Here is an 18,210-nt window from a genome sequence, read left to right as displayed (position 1 = left end):
TGTATAGTGTGCAAATTTAAATTTCAGTGTAAAATGAGCAAGCCTAGTGGCCATATTTACTACTGTAAATAAAGTGCATGCTTAAGTGTCAAATTATGCATATTTTGCAGATTTTATCTCATTGTGTTGTGAATCCAAGGTACTGTTTGCTGTCTCATTCATGGTGTTAAGGTTGTTTTTTTTTTTTTATTACTTTTATCCTGCAAAGCTTTAAGTGTCCTACTGAAGTGAATGAGAATTATGGAAATGCGCACCTTTGTGCTCTTGTTTTTGACAGGAGGTGTAAGAGGACACAAGTTGGCACTGGTGAGGAGTGACGAGTGACGCCAATATATATCTTCCTCCTCTTCCAGAGTAGCGTGGCTTTACATCCAAATTGAGCCTGATAAATCTCCTCTTTAAATGACAAACATATTGCACTCCTGTAATTTATGCAATCGCAGGATGGATCATGTTCCTCCAAGACTGATGCGCAGTTGTTTGCAGTATGCATTCACAGTATCCTTGCAGCACCTCCACATGTTGAAATTCTAGACGTTAACGTCTACCACCTTCATGCCCACCCCAAGCAAATATCCAGAGCAAAGGTTACGTTTCAACCGACTTTTGATATTGCATTTCATCAAATCATCCAGCCATCAATTTATTTAAAGAAATGTGATGGTAATTTACACATGTTAAAGGCTTAAAGTTTCCAGGCACCATGTTTGATTCGAGGCATAGAGTAGTTTTAAATTTTAATGTACAGTATATTTCCCCCTGGACAACTCCATAAGCTCACTAATCTGTTCTTGCCTCTATGGATGTTATTGCTTACATGTGTGGAGTGTGAGTGTGTATATGGGTGGAATATTTTGGTGCTCACATGGAGGACAAACGTAGGTCACCATGTTTTATTTACGTCATCGCCACTGACTTTATACTAGAGCACTGGCACCTCAATGTCAAATTAACGCAGATAAGAGAGATGGAAAAAGTGAATATTATATACATATGTGAAAATATTGTAACAATTGATTTTATTTGTTTTCTATTTTAATAAAAATGCATCTACTTAAGAAAAAACTAGTTCATATTACTGTGAAAGATGTACTGGCAAAAGTATATTTAGCAATTTATTTTTCAATCCAATGGTGCCGGATATTATCTCAAAATCTAAAATCACCTTAACTTTCCTCTTGACCTTCTTGTTCCTTAATAGTGAACTATTATGTTAGCCGAAGGGAGCATGAAGGATCTTTAAGACAAATATTAACACAAGAAACATTAACGCATGAAAACTCCGGGGAATGTCTTCTCAGAGCAAGGTCGCATATTGTCATTGAATGCATCATTAAGTTTGATGACAGAATTACATTACAATGACAGATTTAAACGTATCGTATCAGACCCACTAGCATGTAGTTCACATATGAGATTAAGACTGATTCTGCCATTTTTGGCCAGGATTTTAGATTTTACATGATCTATTATTGTTTTCTCTCTAAATGACAATTCAATTAATGATATCCATTTAATTGCTTCATTTGGTGGTTTTATATTTTAACACGTCCTGTTTGCATCACAAAAAAATCAGAACAAAGGGCCCTAACGTCTGCAGAGCTAAATCTACCTCTCCATCACAAATGCATATTGAGAAAAATGGAGCTGTGATGGGTGCTCGGCACAAATCTTGATTTAATGCGGTGCTACTGCAGTACGTAATGGTTTATTGTACCTGGAGTATCTAATCGGGGAAGATCAGCCACCTGTGGCTCCTGTCATGATTTGAAATTGTCACATGGGTCTGACAGTGGGTTTTAAATGAGCTGTTTTCCTATGGTATGGTAATATTGATTATTAAGGGAACAATGGGAGAACATTTTGTCTAGTTTTCTCACAGAAGATCCCCAACAATGACAAGACAGATGACCTTCATCGTAATAAGCACTTAAAGCACCACTCAGTGTCCAGTAAATACTGTATTTATTTGTTTTGTATGTGGATACAAGTCATGGTAATGCAATACATAAAATGCAACTGCAAACCTTCAGACCATCAAGTATAAAAACTTTGAATCTGGTTTATTTTAAGCAGCATAACAAGGTCACAGCGGTTCAGCAGATTCATGGTGTGTTTTTCACAACAATGCCCAGAGCTGTACAAAATCTAATATATTTTTTGAATGATCCTGCAGTTATCACGACAGAATATGTGCTTTTTTATAAATACTTGATATGAAGAGGAAGCTAGAGCACTGTGCTACATAAATTTTACTTGAAGTAGAGACACAATTGGGTTTGAAAAATGATGACTGTTTTCTTTCTGTGACAATGTAGGTTTATCTGGACCAAATATCCTGTGCTACTTCTTTGTTCTTTGTTCATATAATCATCACAGTGATAAACGTCTACAGTAAAAGATAACAAAACTAGAAATGTAGCTAGAAAGTGGATGTAATTGTAGATATACTGGAGGCAGGTCGATATAATTTGTTCATTGGGTCAGGATGAAGGAAAAATAGCAGACATTTCTTAAAGTGTAAGTCATATTACTTTTCATATGTTCGCAATCCTTATTTCCTGTAGATCAATATCAGATGTTCAGCCAAAATGGGCAGCTACAGTTTCCCCGTTTGGTCCTTGAACTGACAAAAGAGCAAAGCACTTTACTTTATTTTTAGTCATCTGATGAATTTTGAGTTCCATCTTGTAAGAGCCTTGAATATACCTTGATTAATAGCAAGAAAACCTCTGTAAGTGCCAAGGATTTATGTTTAAGTTATCAAGATTTTTTTTTCAGTTACTGTAAGCCTTGAAACATTTGTAACATAAGTTATGGTTCTTTCATCGCATTTATATATGTACTTATTCCCATACCTATGGAGAGGTCACAGTAATTTCTGAAAGGAAACTCTTCCGATGGAAACAGGTAAATGTAAAAAAGGAGGAAGGATCTTTTCTTACAGAGATTTTTGCATCATACTACAAGGATACCATTTGATCAATATACAGATAACATTATTATCTTCCTGTTCATATCAAATAGGCCATGTTTGTTCCTCGAGGCTTATCATTGAACACACGGCGAAGAAAGACAACATGCGTACGTGTGTTTGCTAATGTTCAAACACTTGAGCACTTGATCCAGATAAAATAGAAATGTGGAATTTTATTTGCGTCTTTCTTAACACAGACGTAAACTTGCGGTTTATGGTTTTTAGGGCTGTTGCACATGCTTTGAACCTGGACCTCTAACCAATAGATCAGTAAACCAGGCCTTTTTTGAGATTACACCGCAGATCCTACCTGTTACACAATAACAAAACTCTTGGCTTTTTTTCAACTATGAGATGACTTTAGGCAAAAGGCCAAAACTAAAACGTGTTTTTTTTCCCCCTTATTTTATTAATCTGCCCACCTTATTCTAGCTGCCAAAATAATAAAAACTAATATAATATTTTGTGTGTGTGTGTGTGTGAGTGTGTGTCTGAGAGAGAACGAGAGTGAGAGAGTTAGGCACTGGCACTCTTCAACCAATTGGTACTGATGACAAAATCTTCTTTAAGTATCAAACGTACATGTGCTTTTTATTTAGCTCATTCCCTTTCTGAGGTTTATGCTATATATAACAGATTGTTGCATTGTTATTATTCAGAGATGCACATGTAAGTAGCATCTAATTTCTCACAACAATATCAGTGCATCCTAAGTATAAAAACTTTTATGTAATAGGGTAAAAAGTACAATATTTCCCTTAGAAATGTGGTGGAGTAGAAGTATAAAGTGGCAAAATGCTCCTGTTAAGTACAAATTCCTAAAAAGTATACATTCATACATGAGATATTGTGCTCTTATATAATATACAATATGTGATTTAATGGACTTCCCAGCGCCAGACCACTGGTATTTACCACATGCTATGTTGCATCTCATGCTATCACAATAATATTGCTTTTGCTATCTGTACATTCTAAAATAACTTTAGGATGACCATAGTTAAGTATATTTGAGTTTTTTTTCTTTTTTTTTAATACGACCAATACATCTTTAAATGGACAAAATGGTAATTTAACGTGTAGTTCTGCAGTCTTATAAATATTATGACTTCTCCAACATGTTTTCAAAGCTCTGATATGACTAAGATGCTGAGGCTGACTGCTGAGTCGCTGTGCAGTAGCACGTTGGGCAACACTACTTGCACAGCAAGCATATCTCATGACTCCTCCCCCTGAGCAGGCTGTTTAATTCCCATGAGGTGATGCCTGGTTAGTAACTTAATAAAGCTGCTGGATGCAATCCCGGGGCACAATGTGTGGATCATGTTTGTCTGACAGACCTGCTCTCTGCTCTACTCCTGTGCTCAGACAGCCTGCTGCTTTCCAGTAAGTACTACAGGTCACAGCTATTTCAACTTTTAGACGTGGGGAAGGGAGCGATGTCTCTGTTGGTTAAATAACTCACCAGGACCTATGAATGAAAACACAGCACACACAGCGGGGACAGAGAGAGGGAGAACCTGTTATTGCTTTTGGTAAGTTTTTTTGCCTTTTTGACCTGGGAAATGAGATAACTAGCAATTTTGCTGCCTTGGAGGTTTGCTGAGGAGAATCTAATGCATTTTTTTCTTAATGCACTGTAATTTACAGATATTTTCATTCATGTTAATCATGTAATTTTAGCCATTAATACTCAAAAGATGTACATTTTCCATCCTGGTTAAAGTTCAGTGAGGGATGGCAATTAGACATTGTATGCTTTGACTGTAAGTGTGATAATTTGCCCCGATACACAATGTTTAAAGAATGCTCTGTATGGCATTTTGTGATGGAAAGTCACTGGCTTAACTCCCTAGTGGAGTTATAAATGTTGTGCCCAGAGGCAGCCATCCTGATAGGGTTCAGTGCATTTTCAGCCACATGCACACACCAGGAATACACAAGTAGGCTAATCATTTTGCTCATTATTCTTTTTGCCAGGAGGTTCCTGTCCTGGTGTAACTGTCAGAGCATAATGGTGGCTTTTAAAGGGATCTGGACCAAGGACTTCTGGAGGGCTGTGTCTGGAGAATACCTGGCCACTCTCATCTTTGTCCTTCTCGGTCTGGGCTCCACCATCAACTGGGCTGCCGAGCAGGAAAAGCCTCCCCCAGCTGACCTAGTGCTTATCTCCCTGTGCTTTGGCCTGAGCATCGCCACTATGGTGCAATGTTTTGGGCACATAAGTGGTGGACACATTAACCCCGCGGTCACTGCAGCCATGGTGGTAACTAGAAAGCTGAGCCTGGCAAAGGCATTGTTTTATGTGGTGGCTCAGTGCCTGGGAGCTATTACGGGAGCTGGGATCCTCTACCTAGTCACACCTGCTGCTGTTAGAGACTCCTTAGGTGTGACCACGGTAAGAAGCTGCCCATATTAATTTTGACTTGTGTGCGTGATAAGTTTTCTTCCAGTCAGGTGAAGTTCATCAAGAAAATCCTTTCTTCCCCAGGTGAACTCCAAAATCTCATTAGGACACGGCCTTCTTGTGGAGCTCCTTATCACATTCGAACTGGTCTTCACCGTCTTCGCCACCTGTGATCCCAAACGCACAGACCTGGGAGGCTCTGCTGGCCTTGCCATCGGCTTTGCCGTAGCTATTGGTCACTTATTTGCAGTAAGTACCCTCCAGGAAATTAGATAAGAGATAGATATGAAATGGCAGCTTGGGTATGAAGGCAAGGAGAATATTTATAGCAATAATCTTTGGCCTCTAACCCTGTGGACACGTTCCAAAATTTTCATTGCTCCAGCTAAAGGATGGCTAACTAAATAATTACAAAACAATAAACTATTTACAGTAAATACATATTCAAAAATCCAACTACAATCCATCAGCCTTTGAAATCTTGTGCAACCCCATCTATATACCAGCTGAGACCACCTGTTTCCCGACACAATCCAAACAAAGATTCATTTTAAATTCTTAAGAAATTCAACAGACCATATTAAAAAATTGTCTAACAAGACTAGTTTCAGGCGCGAGCCTCCTCAGCATGCACTGAGAGCTGGAGCACTGATGCTTTTTGAGAAAGAGCAGGTGCATTAAAACCTCTATTCTTCAACATGTGATATTGTGCACTTCTCACTGATTCACACCCACGTGCACATCTTCATCTGAGGCTGCCATCGCATAGCAACCAATCTCTCGGGGCTCCCCGAACCCTGCAGAGCAAATGAATGCACAGGGAAATAGATGTTATCCCTTGCATTGCTCAACTGATTTCTCCCTAGGTCTGTTTAGCAAATTCATATACATGCATATATTATGAGTGTGACTTGCATTTGATATATTTTACAGCATATGACGTGTGAGTCAAAGTGAGAACAAATTAAAAAAAAAACACATCTCTGATGATAATGTTGTATGAAACCATTATATTTTATCATTTAGACTGAAAACTGTGCTGTTATGTGTCTTCTAGATTCCTTATACAGGAGCAAGCATGAACCCTGCTCGGTCTTTTGGGCCTGCAATGGTCACACTCAACTTTGAGAACCACTGGGTAAGAAGTGTCATAGAACTGTTTCAAAATGCCCTGAAATCATTTGCAGTTGCAAATTTATTTTAACGTGGTGTTGAGGACGAGCTCTGCTACACTAAGGTAGTGTTGCACGCTGAAACCTGGTAAGGTCACATTTTGAGCACCGTTGCCAGAACAGCAAAAACAGCTGCGACCTAAAGACATAAGAATAGTCTAACACTTATGTCACTTAATGCAAGGTGAAAACCTAGATGAGTTTTTTTTTTTTTTAAGTATCTTAAAACCTTACATATGACCCATGAATTTATGACTTCATCAAACAAAAGAAGTACAAATTTCACAATATTCACATTTACAGCTTTGTCACCTCTAGCTACATAATGAGATGTCACTGAACAAGGTGTAAAATAGCATTAGCGCTGAATTTTTGTAGCCAGGCAATTATTTCCACTGAGCTATTTGCAGACAGCATGGTGTCATGGTGTGTGTGTGTGTGTGTGTGTGTGTGTGTTGGGTGATGTGCTTGACTTATAACACTGTCAGTAACTGTCTCTGTGGCTGGTATCATATTCAGAAGTGTCTCCTCTTGGAGGCAAATGCTTGATGACTGATCTACCTGCCTCTGATGAAGACTGACTTCTTTTTCCAATCTGTAGTGATAAAACATCTCCCACAGGCATTGATTAACCAGCTGACGAATGTCTGTTTATGCTCTTTACGGTAGGTGTACTGGGTGGGACCCATTCTGGGGGGCATCCTGGCTGCTGGTCTCTATGAGTACCTGTACTGCCCTGACCCTGAGATTAAAAAGAGGCTGAAGCAGGTCTTTCAGAAGGATCTGTCTGGAAAATACAGGGAGGTGGAGGCAGAGGATATTGCAATCAAACAGGGCTCTATCCACACCATCTCTGACCTGGAGAAAGTGGAGAAAAAAGATCCTTTCCAGGACTCGACAGGAGAAGTGCTTTCTTCAGTATGACTATCACGTGCACTGGAAATGGAGACCAATCTGTAGAGCAGAATGACAGCTAAACTTTTGAGCCTGTCCCCCTCCAAAGACTCGATCCTCAAAGCAGAATATGGTTTCTGCCCATGAGGCTTCACATCAATGCTGAATTACTCTCGTTGTCATAAAGCTAATATGATGTTATGGCTCAATCCTACAAGCATCTACTTCTTGTTCAATACTACTCCCGAGGCCCTCGATGAACAATTTTGTAGCAGTGGTGGGTTGCGGTGAACATTGTACGGTGAACAGCCCGCAATATATTGCGTTAAGGAAATATGTGTCGGGTCAACCAATTATTTGGGGTCATTACACTGAATTGGAGAAGTGAAGAAGAAAATGCAGCCTTGTTATTTTTGGATTAGTGTCACATTTGGTCCATGTTTTGTATATCTAATAACAGGAGAGAATTTTTCTTGTGATCATTAAGCACATTACAGATCCCAAGCATTGTAAGACAGCTCTGACGAGCTTTATCATCAGAGTTGTGTTACATTGCTCTCGATTTTCAGTGCATCAATCAGGGAAACAACCAGCTCATCTTTATGGAAACACTGTGTTTCTGTGAAAGTCTATCTCCAGTTTTTGACTTTTATTATGTCTATTACAACATAATGATTTTATTTTTTCTATTTCATAAAATTGTGATTCTTTGCTGTTTTTATTCTATAGATCTAGGTCTGGTTCTTGTAACACATCTGTTATTGCTCTGTATGATTTGCTGTATTTCATACTTAAGTATTTAACTTATTGACCAGGTATTTGGCTGCTGTCTTGATGCTTTTGTGTTCTAATATTGCTCAGTTCTTGTTTTATGTTCACAAACTGGACGTGGTAAAATATATTACGTTATAATAATAAAGTGTGCTTTTCTATTTCATCATTAATTATTTCTCTTTGCCTTATTAATATGTTTTTAGATATGCAAACAGGACAGCTGCACAAATTTGCATCTTCCTCACAGTCATAGGAAATCTAGTGACCAGGCTTTTCACTTGAATCACTTGTTTCTGGTAGTAGGACCTGCTAACTGTGAGAGGAAAGGTTCGGATCAATGATGGATTGGCTCATCTTCCTTTAGATTATGTCTCCCTATGGCCAGATAAATGTCCATGATGTGGGCTCCATGTGAGATAAGTCTCTGAGAATAGCTTCATGTAATCTCATTCCATCAGCAGAGAGCACAGGAAATGATACCGCTTTGGTGATATGAAATAGAGGTGATCTGTTATGTCTACTCTTTATTTCCTTTTCGGAAAGAACAGGTGCAATTCAGTTTTTTTTTCTTTTATGTGCACAAAAAATGATCCGCCCAACTGATCCTGCTGCATCAACCTAAGTTGTCTACATGCTGCAACTATATTGCTTTTGCAAGGTAAGAACGCCAGTATAATTCAGGCACTAAATCAAAATTGTTTTCACTCTTACATGGACTAACCCCCTCCCCACCCCCCACCCCCCACATATCAGGTGCCTCCCTAAGTTATGTGCTGTCTTTATATGTGACAACAGCATCACCTACTGGCCACAATGTGAATGACCTGATGTGCAACAGTGCTCCCGTTTGTATTTCTCCAGGGGAGGGCAGCCACGAGCCTTGGATGTACAGGTTACACTGCAAACATGGATAGATACAAGTCAGTTTTATTCACAAGTCTGAGCTGCATTTCATTTGAAATTGGGCCAGACACAGGAGGATTAAGTGTTGCATAGCCCTTTAACCCAGACCTGGAATAGGAGCTTATATGAGTTAATACTAAAGTACATTATTTAACCTTGGTATTCATAGCATTTTTACAGTTTTGGAAGAGGATTCTTATATTTACCAAAGCTGTCTAAACTGAACTGCATTCTCAATACTTTTCTGTATCAAAAGGTTGAAGACAGTCATTGATTCAGCTCTTAAAAACTAGTAGCGTGGAGGTGTTGATGTTAACGAATGCTGTTCTTCAAGGCCGACTGGAGTTAAAAATGGACAGCACTGAATTTCTCAGCAGCCCTATCCTTTACCTGCAGGCATGCTGCCTGTATCCCTTAAGGCTTCAGTGGCTCCAGGCCAACACCCTCTCAGCTTCCTTTAATCATCTTTATAGCCTAAATAAATGAGTACATAAATCTGATGTCTCATGCATTGGCTATTTCCTCTTGGGACAGACGATGAGGAATGGGCTCACTCGGTTTTGATTTATTGGCTCTTGCCCATCTGAAGATTAAATAGATGGAGACAGGTGAGGAGAACAGACTCTTTTGGAGTGGAAATTTTTATTATGAATTTCACATTGGCAAGAGAGTGACATACTAAAAAGTATTTAGAAGAGGCTTCTTTGTGTGTACAGACCGAGATATTGTGCTCTTATATAGATTAGCAGTTTCTGTTAAAGAATCCGAAAATTCCATTAGCAGAATGTTGTTTCTGTGTGTGGGCAAATAAAAAGTGACAGCAAATAATAGAAAACACTTTTTTAGTTGTCTGTTTGTTAACATCACGGCTTATCAGCAAATGTGCAGAAAACTGATAATGCATGGATAGCCTTTGCACTGGCTGCCCCCATAATTCATTAATTTACATTCACATTCATTGCAAATACCAACAATGGCTATATGATGGGAATATTGTTATGACTAGAGCTTCATTTGCACATCATACAGATGCCAGCAAAGTATCCTGTATCTCCAAGTGCATCTCATGCTTATCTAACTGAGAACAGGCAGATTTCTTGCGACTTGAAAATTCAGATTCTCAATTCCCAGCATACAACAGAAGGGGCAAAAGATAAAACACACACCTTAAAGATCATTAGCAAATAATATTTGGGGATTCATGAAGAAAAACAGCGTTAAACAGTTGTTTAATAATTCATACTATAAACAAGAAAGTCTCCCACTTCCTTAATAATTTAGACGTAAGCTAATGTTGATTTATTCAGGAAGGTCTCTGCCACCAGCACTGCCTGGAGTGCCCAAATTTGAATTAAAGTAGGACAGTAGCAGGCGAGTCTGTAATAACATTTGTATAATTTTATTATTGCTCTGGGCTCAGTTCATTTCCTCCTCCAGTAGCTGCGTGAAATTGTTTGATTCTGGAAACTGCCTTGAGTCTGCGGCTCTGGGGTTGGAGGGTGGTACAGGAACAGGAAGGCATGCGACACTCACTCTCTCTCTTTCTCTCTCTCTGTCTGATGCTGTCAGACACATAAACACGGAAACACACACACACACACACGCACACAACTCCAAGTACTCACACATACACAAATGCAGAGAGAGAGAGAGAGAGATAAATAACTTTGTTATTCTGGGTTTTGTAATAGTGTTACATTGGCTCACTTAATAACTCAAGCTGTCTTGAGAAAATGATTGATATTCTCACTCACCTTGTCACTTATGATGAATATTTTACTGCATTTATGTGAGACAGCCAGGAAGTGGAATAAGTCATTCATTACATTATCAAATCATATAAATATGAGAGTTTTTGTTCATGTCTTTTTCCAGTGGAGACATCGCCATTTCTTGTTAGTCAAAGAAAGCCATTCCCACTGTTTCTGTGCAAAGAGTTTGTTTGCAAAGAAGCTGATCTGATGAAATCCAAGCCGTTTGTAACTTTACCACTAAGAAATATTTCATTTCAGTTGGCCCACGAGGAAGAATTAAACTTCATAATCATTTGGAGGTTTACTAAGCTATTAAGTCTTATCTCTTGATTTCTACTTTGTGGTGTTCCTCTACTATACTGTGATTTTGTTTACCAGTGATGGGACTATCATTTCCAAAATGGTAATTTACAAAACTCTGATTACTCAAACACAAACAATCAAGTTTGTGAGGTATTAGCTCATGTAACACACACCTGAGACCCCGGTGGCTTTGACACAGGAAGGGAGGGTGGAGAAGTTCTGATTGGTTTCCTCGGGGCTCTGCTTCCAACTTCCCACCCGCACACATTCCCTCACTCCCCCCCGCCCCCCCCCCCCCCCCCTTCAATTCCTTTATGCAGAGCAGCCCAAACTGCAGTTTGATGAAACACATTTGTTTGACTTAACTCTTGCCTCGCCATCACGTCTGAATCTCGAAGGCCTGTTGGTGTAATGTGGCCCAACAGCAATTGGGTTAATGAGAGGATATATGTACAAGTGTGGGACTTGACCGGAGGAGCTGTTTTCCATTTGGGTTTGGTCTGCTCGTGTTATTAGGGAAACCTTTATTATTGTTGCCCTCTAGTGGGAACCATATAATAGGATTACATTTTATTAGAGCCTCCCAGCATTACCCAAGCAGCCCCCTCCTCTTGTCTCTCTTCCCCTCATAGTAGTGTCACTGACTCCTCCGTCCACTGTTGGTGGGATGGGTGCATTTAGGGCTGTAAGGGAAGCCAGTGAATAGGGCTGCAAGTCACCCCACACTGTCCTCATCTCTTCTTAGTTACAGAAAAATGAACTTGTCAATATAAATTCTTTATTTTTCCTCTGAAACTGAAACTGTTTCACAAGCAGAACAGACTCTGACAGTCGTGTGTGCCACATATGGCTTTGTAAGCTGTAATAACCCCACTGTAACAGAGAGGCGGACTCATGTACACGCAGACTCCACAGAGTTTGCATATTGGATGTCTCTGCAATAGAGCATGAACAAAGACAATTATATTGTGCAGGCTTGTTAGCTGTCTTGACTGTTTGCTATTACTGAGTGAACAAAGGAGCCCCTCGCTCATATAATTACTACTGTTAATGTTTAGCTGTCCAGAGCTATGCCTGATAGCATGGCTTGGACTACATTGTAGCAACAGAGTCATTCTCCAGAGCTAAAATTTCATTGTGCCAAAGATAATATTTGATGAACAGTTTTGGCCTAAAACTGTGCAACCCTGCAGGGCAGATTGAGTCAGGCTCTGGAGCAGCTTCAGCACTTTCCCTTATCCATCCCACTCCCTTACATAACCACAGGCCATCATAGGGGTGTGGTGAGTTTAGCAGCAGTTATTAACATAGTCTGAGGCTAAACCAGCATCTCTCTCGGTCCACGCTGACTGGTCTGCAAGGAGCAGGAAGGTCAGTGTCAGTCAATGAGTGTGATGGATGCTCCTACTCAAACATAACCTGACACTGAAAATGAATGTCAAAGCAGTATCCTTGCTTCTGCAGTAGATTTTAAAATCCCACTTCGTAAAACAGAGACTTCCTTTTAGTGCTTACGTGAAAGTAAAATGATCTAACTTTTGCTAAACAGCAGCCACTTAGGCCACAAGGAGTAAGTAAAGGATAATATTAAAATGAATTCTAGCAGTAGCACAAGCAGAATCAAATGATGTTCATTACAAACCAGTGTCTATTTGATGTTTTCTAACGTTAGCTACCATAAGCTACTGGTCATACCAGACCACGTTAGGCCCTAGCTGTTGAACCCTTGATTGTAGTGAGAATTATTATTGCTTATGCATGTAGCTTTTGATGTAAGAAGAAGAATGTGTTATATAGACTTGTTGTAAGCGTTTGAGTTGTGACAGTAAAGACACATAACTAGACTACTTTGTTTTTTCTTTTTTATTGATTTGGGGAAATGAATACAGTTAGTTTGTCCAGTGGGGAGAAGAAGTTTTCCAGAATTCCCCTCTGCTTTTTCCAGTGTATGCATTTATAACCCTATGATGTCATTCAGGCTAGGCAGTTTATGTTTGGGGCAAACTCACATCTGCAACCAATCGGAATAATTTGTCCACTAAAATATGGTGCAGCCATCCAGTGCCTGCCTGCTGTTGCTGCTGTAACAGTTAGGTCTAAATCCAAGGAAAATGCAATCCGTCCACAGCGCCATTAGAACAATGGCTTCGTTTTTTGGTATCAACCACCACATGTATTTAAAGATCTCTGCTGGTTAGTTTCAACAACATCTGATGCATATTTTGAATACTTAAGTGAGAGGATCCCATCAAGGCTGGGTCGGACTTGTGTGGAAAATGGATAACGTCTGGGATTTTAAGGCCTGGTGTTCTTCGTTCATTCAGGGTTGTCAGACTAATGACATAAAAATGTGTGTGTTAGTGTGTGTAGGATGATAGCCGAGGCTTGCGCCAGCCAGTAACCTCTGGGGCAAATAATTTCATCATAACACTTTAATCCTGTGTTTGTTTTCCTCTGGGACATGCTGGTCAAAAAGTGGAAAGTTTAATGGTCTCTGGATGGGATAGGAAAGGGATAGCTGGCCTTTCCCTAAAAGCAATTCTGTTTATCATCCACAAAAAGCTCCTCCTTTGATGAAAGGAACTGGAAAATGCTTTTGTTTGTATTCTTGAATCCATCAGTCTTAACATGACGTTCTTATTCCACTGTTGCTCAAACTTCAGAATCAACTTAGCTTCAGTTTTCCCCCTGGATGAACATTAAAACACACAGCCGATTAGTAAATATGCTCTTCAAATTGATGTTTTCTCTGTACTTTTCTTACGCTTTCTCTGCTTTTAAAGTTGGGTGATGTTACAGTAGCATGGCCAATCTGATTTGCTTTCATAGTTGCTGCTAAAAAAAAAAAAAAAAAAAAAAGTTGATGCTCTCAACAGTAGGGGGAGCAAGAGCAGGTTATTCAGCCTTATTCCACCGTCTATGGCCTGAGAATAACTGCTGAGAATGTAAAGAAATAACTGTGTCAATTCTGGGTCCAGATGTGCACCAAATCACACTCTCAGACAGAGTAAGTATGCGTGTTCACATGAAGGAATCTTACAAAAGAATCGACTTTAAACATGTAATTCCTTTGCTGACTGCATCCCCCAAGTAAATCTAAAACCCTCTGAAGTGCCTCAATCTTCCTGAAATCATGCATGGTTGAACATTTGAAATGAGCTCGCACATCACCCCCAGGCACTGATTCAGACTTGATTGGGGCAAGGCAAGCTGCAAGTGCTTATTTATACAACTACGTCATTTGGAGGTTGTCCAAAGGGAGGAAAGAGACTGAAAAGATTACAAAGGAGAGACTACAGAGTGAGAATTTCATTAACCACATTCCATTAATTTAATAAGTTGATTCCAGGGTAATCAACAAGTTGTCTGATGCACATGCAGCGTGTATGGCATGTGTTATAGAAGCAGACTAGATAGGTTAGATGTTTGAGAGGTTAGGGGAAAAAATCAAAGGACTCCACCAACAATCTATATAATTATCATCATCTGCTGCTTTTCCTCCCTGGCAAAGAAACACTCCATCCATTTGTAGCAATCGCCCGGGGGAACGTTACATCAAAACTAATCATAACGATTAAAATCAGCTTCTCTGCGAGAGGGAGGCAATAGGCAAGTTGGAGGCAGGAGGAGTGAGGGTGTTGTAAATGCAAAAAAAAAAAAAAAAAAAGGAAAAAAAAGATTTCTTTATTTGATTTTATAAAAACATAAACTCAACAAAGACTGAGGCACTGCTGCTGTGATCTCTTCCTTTGCTCTGAGTTTTATTCTGCAGATTGGTTTAGACTGGGGCAGAGACATGAGCTAATTGTATCCTGATCTTTGCCTTGAGGGGTTTCGGAGCCCTGGAGCAAGTATTCTCTGTATTTTGTTCTGTCTACCTTAGCCAAGCTATTGCATTTCTCTCTGGTGTAGGAAGAGAAGCAGATCGTGGGCCAAATCGGAGGGAAAAGGTGCACAAAAAGATACTTTATGCCGCTCTATGTTTCAGGTAAGCGGAGATTTATTTGCTTTGCTATTATTTCCGTGGCTGGATGGACTGGGACATTGAGGCGCAGCAGCTTTTACGCATGTGCCAAGCGATTCGAGCGGTACAGTTCTTAAAAATATTTAACCACTTCCTGGCTATTGTTCCTTAGTTACTGTACAAATGTATACGCGTGGCTACAGTGTGCGAGGCTTTGGTACATCTGGTCTAAACGAACAGCGGATTAGACTGCGATCTTGTCGAGCAAACACTCTACTTGTCCACCGTGTGAATTCGCTCCTGGCGCGTTTCAGCTCCGAACACATCACCGTCTCCGTGTCGCTGCTGCTGTATAACTTACTGATAACTTACTCAACCCCGCGTTTTTTTGTCGTTTCCACGAGGATTTGTTCAAGTCAGTATTGTCGTGAAACAGTTCTATTTCCTGGCTGCCCCAGATCTTCTAATGAAAGACGCCATTGTGGAGTAATTTTGCCGCAGGCGTTTTTCGTATTCTGTATAACAGGATGTACCTTTTACACACGTCAATGCAGAATCTGTGAATTAGCCATTATTGCAAGCCGTGGTCGTGTTAAGAAAATCATATGTACGTGAAAGAAGTCAAAAATAGAAGCGAATTTTGTCCTCTCCTCTGCTCTCTTGGCTCTGTGACCGCGCCGTGCGTAATCAACTCCAAGGTCCGAATACGAATCGGCAAATATAGTTCTCTAAGTGATAATCTGGACCTATTTCACCCGTGGGACCATATGTTGTGTTGATTAACATCTACTAGGGTCCATAAAGTTTATACTGTACGATTATGTATGACAAAAAAGAAAAAAAGAATTGTGTATCTGGTTACTAAAGTATTTCTCACCGTACTGCAGAGAGGACGAGGCCTTAAATTACATTTATTAAACGTAACATTGCAAACAAAACCCTGCAAGTTTAGGTCACCTGTAATGAAAGCCAATACACCAGTTACAGAGGGCGCATGAATAAACAGAATGAGATTGAGATGTTGGGTTGTCAGGTCCGATCACTTGATGGCGCTGTAATAACAAAACCATACTACTTTACTGTATGTGCAGCATCTGTACATCTGTTTCCCAGTAAAAAAAATCACCCCTAACAAACAGACTCTCATCTGCCAGCTTCAAGACAAATATTTAAAAGGCAAGTCACCTAGTTCACATGACATGTTTGTCAGACAGCATCATCAGTTCAAAGTTAGAGGTGCTTTACTCGCTAAATTAGAGCTCCTTGGAGAGAAATACTGTTATTATATTTCATATTATGACTCCACCACTCCTGTGCCTTGGGACAGATCGGTTTGTGCCAGTGAACACACACCACTGTCTGCAACAGCCTGCAGCAACCGAGCACTGATCACACTTCCTTATCTGTGATGTCATGCTGATGTGTGCTCCAGTAACTCCACAAAGAATAGTGTTGAAGTAGAGTGCTAAAAGTCAGGGAATAATTATGTTTCTGTTTGATAGATACTGGAGCATTTCTGTGATATGTAACTCGCTCGGACGGATACAATCTGAAACTTTGGATCAGCTCAGATTGCCTTTTAGTTTTTGTTAACAGGGTGGCTCATGTTCTGTGACACTGTTGATTCTGCCAATCCTCAAATGCAGAGAAAGGATAATGATCCCAGAAAATCCCATTTCTCTTTACAAGTCATAGGCCAGGAAGGTCTCTTTCCTCTGGTAACTTTTTTTTTTTTTATGCCACACAACTGCTTTCATCTCATCCTTTCAGTGGAAGTATTATTTTTTCTTTGCAATGAACACACATGTTTGAAATTTTCAGCTACAAACTTAGACAGCCTCTGCTTTCACTGCAGCTTTAAGTCATACCTTGTGAGGCTGACATGATGCAAACCACAGATAATGTTGTACACGTCTCTGTACTCGTCAGACAAGCGCAAACAAAACACCAGTACTGCCTCAATTTAGGATTTATGTTAACATGTCATGAACGAGAGAGAAAAGATGATGTCAGATGTTTTATTAACTTATGTTAGCAAACTACAGCGGACGTGGTATTGCTCGGGAGCTGTGAGTCGTTACCTTTATAATGCCTTAATGTCCATTTCTAAAATCCAAAGTGGCACACACCTGTCCAGACAACTGGCCTTTTTATCCAGACCTTTCTGTTATGACAGTCTCATTATCTGTTATTTTGCTGCCTTTACAGCCGGCAGTGGCTGAAGTTCACCTAAAGTCTGCAGTTGTCTGTGTGTGGACATTTGAAACAAATGGCCACGGGCAAGAAAGCAGAGACAACCCATCCAGATTATGTAAATACCAGTCTGCCTGCCTTGAACTGAATGTTAATGCTCTGATCTGAAATGCTAATTGTGTCTTCTGCGATATGTCGAAACACTGAAAAGCTGCATTGTGGGATGGAAAATTGAAAGCTAGTTTGTTGCTGATGTTGATCCCAGCAGGGCCTTTGATTATTGCAATAGCAGATAGGTACTTCCTTCCCAAGTTTTAGGAGGATTTTAGGGTAATACTGCTTTAGTGTTTGTTCCTTAAGATGTAAAGAAGATGTTAAAATGCTGATTTTGCATAAAAGGCTTGAAAGACTTCAGACCAGTGATGGAAAACAACAGGAGTAACTGGAGCAGGTCCAGTACTCCAAGCTTTGATGCACTGTGCCTGTTTCAGATTTGTTTGTGCATACTGTGGTGCAACAAAATTACACAAACTGGGTAAACGAACAAATTCCCTAGAAACATACGTGTTTGACTTGTTTCACAATGGCTGGAAACTTTGGGAACACATCTACAAACACGAGGACTTGGGAGACTTTTGTAGCACTGTGCCAACTCAAAATGGCAACAGGTAGGAAAAGTGCTGGTGTGGAAGATCTGCAGTGCACATCTGGACCTAATGGCTGGTACACGAGCGTCAATGATCAGCCCTCCACCACACGCTCACCGAGGCATTGCGAGCATTTGTCGTGACCTTTGAACTGTCCTTGGGAGAAGAGTGCAAACGACAGAAACGTGATGTGGAAGATCCGCAACTCTTGTATCTTTATTT

The 18,210-nt window shown here is 40.0% G+C and overlaps 1 protein-coding gene across 2 annotated transcripts; it reads left to right on the top strand.

The window, feature by feature from the left end:
• The first annotated feature begins 4,271 nt into the window (after positions 1-4,271).
• On the top strand, positions 4,272-8,336 carry LOC139213878 (aquaporin-4-like). 2 transcript variants are annotated; one of them, XM_070844558.1, is made up of 5 exons: positions 4,272-4,363; positions 4,958-5,375; positions 5,469-5,633; positions 6,442-6,522; positions 7,226-8,336. In XM_070844558.1, the coding sequence occupies exons 1-5, from the start codon at positions 4,272-4,274 to the stop codon at positions 7,478-7,480; spliced, it is 1,011 nt and encodes a 336-aa protein (XP_070700659.1). In that variant the 3' UTR covers positions 7,481-8,336. The 2 variants fall into 2 exon arrangements, with proteins under 2 accessions (XP_070700659.1, XP_070700660.1); XM_070844559.1 differs by lacking the exon at positions 4,272-4,363 and adding an exon at positions 4,415-4,512.
• The last annotated feature ends 9,874 nt before the right edge of the window (positions 8,337-18,210 follow it).

Source organism: Pempheris klunzingeri, chromosome 15 (genome assembly GCF_042242105.1).
Source record: "Pempheris klunzingeri isolate RE-2024b chromosome 15, fPemKlu1.hap1, whole genome shotgun sequence".
In the NCBI taxonomy this organism is placed as follows: Eukaryota; Metazoa; Chordata; class Actinopteri; order Acropomatiformes; family Pempheridae; genus Pempheris; species Pempheris klunzingeri.
The sequence above is the reverse complement of the archived record's forward strand: the minus strand, read 5'-3'. Positions and strand labels throughout refer to the sequence as shown.

Excerpts from the sequence above, each read along its gene's own strand:
- LOC139213878 (XM_070844558.1), top strand. The coding sequence starts at position 4,272 with ATGCAATCCCGGGGCACAATGTGTGGATCATGTTTGTCTGACAGACCT. Across the intron at positions 4,364-4,957 it reads AGACAGCCTGCTGCTTTCCA|GAGGTTCCTGTCCTGGTGTA; the intron begins GTAAGTACTACA and ends TCTTTTTGCCAG. Across the intron at positions 5,376-5,468 it reads ACTCCTTAGGTGTGACCACG|GTGAACTCCAAAATCTCATT; the intron begins GTAAGAAGCTGC and ends TTTCTTCCCCAG.